The following is a 7,051-nucleotide window of genomic DNA, read 5'->3' as shown; positions in this document are numbered from 1 at the left end:
CCTTCTCTTAAACCTAGCAGTATAGCAAACAACGTGAAATGAACTTGAGCTGCAGCTCAGAACATGTGATTCGAGTATAGAATGCTGTTAACTTGAATCGAGTGCACTCAGTAGAAACTGCTTCTCCTGCAAGGGGAAAGCAAGCCAGGCATTTTTAGAAGAGACAGCACATTGATATACAAACATGGAAGGATATAACTTAATTCAACAAGCTGTGTATGTATGTATGTATGTATGTATATGAAATGGAAGACCATTCCGCTTACACTGTCGGAAAACTGTGGGCTCGGCATGTCATCTATCAAAAACTGAGAATCCCATGTAAAGTCTGTAGGTGATGGAACATTACAAACTGCAGAACTCATCAATGCTGTTGATCCATCACACCCTCTTTGGTCAGTTTTCAAGCCTGAAAGTAGGGTACATACAACTCATAAATCTAATGCACAAGGGCCATGAAGAGTGTTATGGAGCTTTCCTTTAAGCAAAATTCAAAAACCAAACAAGGCAGAAAAGTTAGAACCTTGACAGCTAGTATTGCAAATGACCACTGTTTCCACCTCACTATGATCAGTAGGCATTGGCTGGTCCACTTGAACGGATGAGAAGCAATCGTTCTGTAGAGCTGTAGAATCCTCGGCCTGATAGCTGACTGCATTACTTGAAGAACTGCAATCCAAGCCCTCGTGTTCAGACCTGACCTTCCAAGATCTTTCATGCTGAACGGTTGGCGTCATCACACCGAGGTCATGTTGATGCTTGTGCTGGTGAACTGGTTCTTGACCAAACGGGAGTGTAACAGTAATTTGACTGTAAGCAAGCAAGCAAACAAAGCTGTCAGAACCATCATCAAGTTGACCTATTTTATCAAGCAGAGAGAGTTTGCCTCTAATGGCACACACAGTCTCACCCTCCATAAGGGCTCCGACTTAAGTCCACGTAATTCTCCTTGCCCTCATAGAATGCATCTTTCACATCACCCAGAGGTAGATGCCCAGAAACATAGCTAGCTGCTTGAGGAATATTGCCTCCCTCCTCCATTGGGAACCAATCAAAAGACTGCAGTTAACAAACCAAACAAATACTGATTTAGCAGTCCGTACAAGTAATGCATTCTGAATACTTCTAAACAGCGGCATCGGAATTTTAAGCATATAAGAGGTGTGCCACATAGACACAGATGCCTGACCAGCGTGTGTACGCTGCTTAAAATGCAAGGTTGTTGAGACAAAATTAAAGAGCAGCCTTAAAACAGAGACTGCAAAATGAGGGGAGACCATTGCGAGTGAAGGGGCCAAGTTTCTTGCCTACAGCTCTCACTGTGCAACTGCTCCTGTGCTGGACTATGAAGACCCTAAAGATGCATTTGTTCTGCGATGCCAAGTGCGTTGCTACAGCTCAAATTTTTTTGTGGATTACTGCCCCATTTCACAGATTGAGTTACACCCATTCTAGATACTAAAGTTGAGCAGTACATGCTACCTTAAACCCAATGCAAAGTTCACCATGGCGCATATTGGCACAATAGTATTTTACTTGGTGGAGCAGATTTTATAACCCTAATAACAATGTGAGAAGCCATGGATCGAACAAACTTGAGAGAAGTATGTAGAAACCTACCTTCCATGTGGTGTCGTCAGTGCTGCCCCAAAGCTTCAGCCTTGCATCACACCTTCCCACTAGTGAATCTAAAAGAGCAGCATTCTTGGTAAGGGCTGCAACCCTTGGTGGTGATAAATTTTCCGAGAAGGGGCTCGACACTTGCAAAGCACCAGTGCCAAAACCTGTGGTATATACAAAAAGCATATCTTAGTGCGCAGCTTGTACACAAGCAAGAGGTCTTCTGCACAGCATAATCTGAAGGTATGGTATGGCAAACCTTCATTTGAAGTAGACTTGTTGAGGGGTAAACCACTAGCATACTTTGATACCCTCTTAGTTTGCATAGTTTTTGAATGCAGCAAGGTCTTGTTGGTTGAGTAAGGGACGGCTTTAAGTGTTTTCTCATTATGTACAGGATGGGCACGGTGAGCCATACTTTGATCTGTTGTCCAAGTCTGCAGTGGCTTCTTAACTTGAATATGGCTCTGCTTCTGCTGCTGAAGGGTGTTATGGCAAGGTGGGAACAGACCATAGTCTCCCCTGTATCGACAAACAAAACAGTCACAAAACAGTCACCCACGTGCATGCAGTTTTAGCCAAAATTCACATTCATAAATACCTCCCATCAAGAAAATAGATTGGCAACAAGGCATGCCATGTCAATGGCCAGATGCCAGCATGTTGGCAGCAAACCAGACCCCAGCATGCAACAAACACAAACTGTGCATCTATGGACAAATATATTGGCAACTAAGCATCTATGGACATACGATGTCAGCAGCTAGGCATGCCAGGTCACCAGCTAGGGATGTCATGTCAACAAGTAGGGATGCCATGTCAGCATGTAGCCATGCTACATCAGCAGTTAGGCATGCCATAGTGACTACCCATGGGAGCCTCTAACAATTAAAAGCAAGAAACACTAACTGTACATCTAGTTATCAATCAAATGTCTCCCATAGACAATAATGCTGGCAAATAAGTATATCATGTCAACAGCCAGGAATGACATTTCAGCAGCTAGGGGTGCCCTAGGCATGGCATGTCAGCAACTTGGTAACCGTGGTAGCCTCTATCAACTAAATGATGTTGGCAACAAACACGTGCAGTGAGATAGCAATCGTATTTATATACCTGCTCCTCTTATTAGTAATGTTGCCGTTTTGCTCCAAAACCTTTCTTTTGGATATGGTCTTTCCCTCCTCAACACCACTTTGGCTGAACAAGACATCTGATTTCTTTGCTTGCTTCTTGCCAAGAGCACAGAACCGGTTTTTCACGGCATTGTCGGTTCTTTATATCAAGGTAACCACAAAAACACAAAGTTTCACATAAGCATACCACTCTCTTATACATCACATTGTAATGAGCTGCAAATTGAAAATTGGGTACCTGCCAGGCACCACTTTGGCAATTTCTGTCCACCTGTTACCAAACTTGCGATGCGCCTATTACCATAGTAGTGGAGGGAGCGCATTAGAGAGAACCCTCATGGCATAAACATGATACGTGTTTTTCCAACCAAAAACAAACGAAACACTCATCAAAAGTACAAGTTTAATTGATGTATAGTAGAGGCAACCTCCAGCAAGAGCTGATCTTCATCTGGTGACCAGCCTCCCTTTTTGCAATCAGTGCTCAGGTAGGTATGCCAACTATTCCAAAAAGAGGGGTGAAGGATTTAAACCTATGAAAAACTAACACCTTTAAAACAACCAACAAAACCATGTGTACACCATACATACAATCTTTAAACACATAGACCTTCTATGTATGCAAGCAGTTCCTCCTTACCGACGTCTACATTGACGGCTGGTCTTGTTGCAGAACTGTGCCGCGATTACAGACCATCTGCAGAGGAGAAGGCAGAACATCATTAGAAGGGGCAATGCCACTAAAGAAGGCCATTGAGAACTTTAATTGACCAGGTACTTACTTATCAATTCCATATGTCGTGATTGCCTGTCTCAAAATCTCATCTTCCTGCATCAATAAAAACATAAGCAATCAGATATTAATAATACTTCCACTGATTTCACTTAATAGTCATTAGCGATTGACATTAAGATTACTGCCAAAATAAAAGACTTGGGACCATACAAGAAGATGACTGCCATGTGGATTTTACAGTAAAGGGCAATCTGACTAAGCTCAGAGTCAAAAGTTGGCTACAGGAGCAAGGTTGACTCAAATGGTTCCTGGTGCAAATCTTGGTGGCAATGGATGAGGATTTCATAGTGGTTGAGTACTTTAGGTACGGTGCGGTATGGTACGTGTACAATACGAGTACATAAAGTATGCATCAAGATAAGTACTTTAAGTACATTCAGGTTTGTGCGTGCATGCGTGCGTGTGTGTGCGCATGTGTGTGTGTGTATAAAATAAGAAATATTTAGCATCCATACAAAATAGCATGAAAGACAATGGTAATACTGAAACGAAAATCCATACAATACGAGTACGTAAAGCATGCATCAAGATAAGTACTTTAAGTACGTTCAAGTGCGTGCGTGAGTGCGTGCATGTGTGTGTGTGTGTGTATAAAATAAGAAATATTTAGCATCCATACAAAATAGCATGAAAGACAATGGTAATACTAAAACAAAAACTAATCTATTAACTATTGAGCCACTGACTATAATAATTTAAAAACGGGCCAAATACGTGTAGTATATTGAACCTCATATTTGGTACGAAGACCTTATCCGTACGAGGTATGGTACATATGGAGTGGTACGAAAAGTACTAAAGGTACACATCGGATGGGTACAAGTATGGAATGCAACTATGGAGGATTTTGAAGATCCGTGTGAAGAAAGGGTCCATGTGAACAACAATTGGACATGGATTAGTCAATCTATCCATCTTGTGTCCACGGTATAATGCATGCTAGGCATTGAAAGGGGATGAGGTAATATTCCCAAACCAGGAAATGGCAGAGTGGACCACAATATGAGCAAATCTGGAGCATTGCAACTTTGAAATAAGAAGCTTTTGGACTCTGCTCAGTTGACAAAAATGATTAACCCCTAAAAATAAGGGCAAGGGCCATAGAATACTTCGATATGTACAAACTAGCTAGACCGGTTAAAAAGTCAAGGTTAGTAAGCTTTAAAAATTGATTTAAACATGATTCGATTTTGGATTGCTCCACTCTTGGAAAACAAATTTTGGGTCATGAAAGACCAGAATGATTAGACCAATTCCAATTTCTGGAATTTTATCTAACTGACGTACAGAATAAAATATAAGCGTTCACGATTGGATTACCTTGATGAAATTGAATCATTAAAAACAAAAGTTCAGAGGCACGATAAATTTCACATTTCTGAGAACATAATAAGAAATTCAAAATTATTGAGAATGTGTCAAAAGCAAAAAGAAAATTTCTGAAGAAAGAGTACCTGATCTGTCCAAGTAACAAAATGGCGGTCACTAGTAGACTTATCACTGCACTCTGGCGATATCGGGCGAAGCATCTGCAGCAGAGAGGGGGGTAAATGGGGGCTCATGTTTTCTCATCTAGCCCCCCTTCTCGGGCTAGCCAGAATCCAAATGGTAGCCGCTTAATCACATTATTTGAAGCCGCTTAATCCATCAACACATGCAATGGCCTCTGCGCATATCTGTAGGGAATGTAGAATCCATGTCTATAATTCTTGAGGTCACTCTCTGAGGGAGTAACACTAAAAAGAAAACCCTAACTGCAGGAAGAGGGAATCAAAAACCCTAAAGAGAAAACCCTGACTGCGGGAACGGAGATCAAGAAACCCTTAAAAGCAAGCCCGAATCGAAAGAAAGCCGTGTGGGCGATGGAGGCAGCAAGGTTCTCCGAGAAAATGGGGAGGGGATAGGAGCATAACAGCTATGGCGATGGCAAAATTAGGCCGGAAAAGCAGCTTGGGCAGCTGTAGCGAGGGTGAATCAGACAGGAAAAATGAGAGGAGAGCATGAGTGAAGGAAGAAGAAAAAGAGGGAAATTTTGAATGTATTTCCTTTTTTTTCATTTCCCTCTCTATTGGCTACGGCGTACAGAAATTGGGTCAATTTAATATATATTGCCACCAGGACCTTTAAAAATTACACCACATATATATATGTATATGTATATGTATAATAAGTTCTATACCTGCGCACTCTCGGCAGATTTGTACACTGCTAGAGCAGGAGGAGAGGAGATGCTAGAGAGAGTCACACGTGACACGGAAAACCTGTGCATAATAGAATGATCGTAAGAATGATCCTAATAGAGCGGCATAATCCTAAGAATGATCGTAAGTCATGTATATCATGAGGTCTAAGCCGAGTGACAATGGACTCGTAGATCCACCTGAATGCCCCCTCGCCTAAGACTACGTGACCTAAGTACTCAATTTTATCTTGAAAGAAACTACTCTTCTCAAGGTTGAGATAAAGTTGGATTTCCTTCAAAAGTTATGATCTTCAATATATTTGTTGAAGAGTGATATGCCTCGAAAGAATATGACCACATGTTGGTTTTATCTTGAAAGAAACTACTCTTCTCAGGGTTGAGATAAAGTTGGTTTTCCTTCAAAAGACATAATACTATCTCTAGATGTTTCTTATGATCTTCAATATATTTGTTGAAGCGTAGTATGTCATGAAAGAATATGACCACAAAATCTTAATGTTTGAGGAATATGCAGTTCATCATCATACGACTAAACGTCGTAGGAGCATAGGTAAGTTCAAAGGACATTACCAAAAACTTCTAATGATCAAACTGAGTCCTAAACACAGTCTTATACCAAAAACCTTAGCCATTCTTACTTGATGATAATAGCCAGATTTTGCTAAATACCCTAGTCCTTCTCAATTTATCCAATAAGTCATCAAACCCTAGGGATGGGTTACTAAATTCTTTACTATAATCCCTAGCCCCTCTCAATTTATCCAATAAGTCATCAAACTCTAGGGATGGGTTACTTAATTCTTTACTATAATCCCTAGCTCCTCTCAATTTATCCAATAAGTCATCAAACTCTAGGGATGGGGTAACTATTCTTTACCATAATCCCTCTATAGTCTATGCACAAACGATAGCTATGTGCATACAATAAGTACCGTTCTTTATCTTAATCAAAAGTAAGAGAGTTCCATAAGGTGAGCTACTAGGGATAGGGTACATATTCTTTATCGTAATCCCTCTATAGTCTATGCACAAATGATAACTATATGCATACAGTAATAAGTACCATTCTTTATCTTGATCAAAAATGCCAAAGTTCTGTTAAAACCCTAAGATCTCTCTAGATAATTGTTATGCATAAATCAGGCATAAACTCATCCACCCGACCACCCCCGAGCCCAAGGAATGCACACATGAATTATAATGAAGTACATCATACCTTTACCTTGATGTCCCATACCATCAAGAGGTATAACTCCAATCCAGTAGCATGTAGCTATAGTGTGAAATGGTAGGTGA

The 7,051-nt window shown here is 40.8% G+C and overlaps 1 protein-coding gene across 2 annotated transcripts in view; it reads right to left on the bottom strand.

The window, feature by feature from the left end:
• The window catches only part of LOC147619892 (uncharacterized), a 6,030-nt gene extending 404 nt beyond the window's left edge, over positions 1 to 5,626 (bottom strand). Inside the window, exons 1-12 of one of the 2 annotated variants that reach the window (XM_086772659.1) lie at positions 5,007 to 5,626; positions 3,539 to 3,585; positions 3,397 to 3,453; positions 3,185 to 3,257; positions 2,995 to 3,050; positions 2,737 to 2,895; positions 1,880 to 2,142; positions 1,621 to 1,784; positions 911 to 1,059; positions 524 to 810; positions 267 to 370; positions 1 to 126 (exon numbers count right to left, since the gene is read on the bottom strand). The exon at positions 1 to 126 is cut by the window's left edge and continues 404 nt beyond it. In XM_086772659.1, the coding sequence (XP_086628785.1) occupies positions 88 to 126; positions 267 to 370; positions 524 to 810; positions 911 to 1,059; positions 1,621 to 1,784; positions 1,880 to 2,142; positions 2,737 to 2,895; positions 2,995 to 3,050; positions 3,185 to 3,257; positions 3,397 to 3,453; positions 3,539 to 3,585; positions 5,007 to 5,114 (1,506 nt within the window). In that variant the 5' untranslated portion in view covers positions 5,115 to 5,626 and the 3' untranslated portion in view covers positions 1 to 87. Of the gene's footprint in view, positions 127 to 266; positions 410 to 523; positions 811 to 910; positions 1,060 to 1,620; positions 1,785 to 1,879; positions 2,143 to 2,736; positions 2,896 to 2,994; positions 3,051 to 3,184; positions 3,258 to 3,396; positions 3,454 to 3,538; positions 3,586 to 5,006 lie in introns of both variants that reach the window. The other variant, XM_086772658.1, reaches the window with a different exon arrangement.
• Positions 5,627 to 7,051: the final 1,425 nt, after the last annotated feature.

This window comes from Cibotium barometz, chromosome 32, assembly GCF_041138505.1.
Source record: "Cibotium barometz isolate CiBa-2024 chromosome 32, ASM4113850v1, whole genome shotgun sequence".
NCBI classification, from domain to species: Eukaryota; Viridiplantae; Streptophyta; class Polypodiopsida; order Cyatheales; family Cibotiaceae; genus Cibotium; species Cibotium barometz.
Note: the sequence above shows the minus strand (reverse complement) of the source record. Positions and strands in the feature narration are given on the sequence as shown.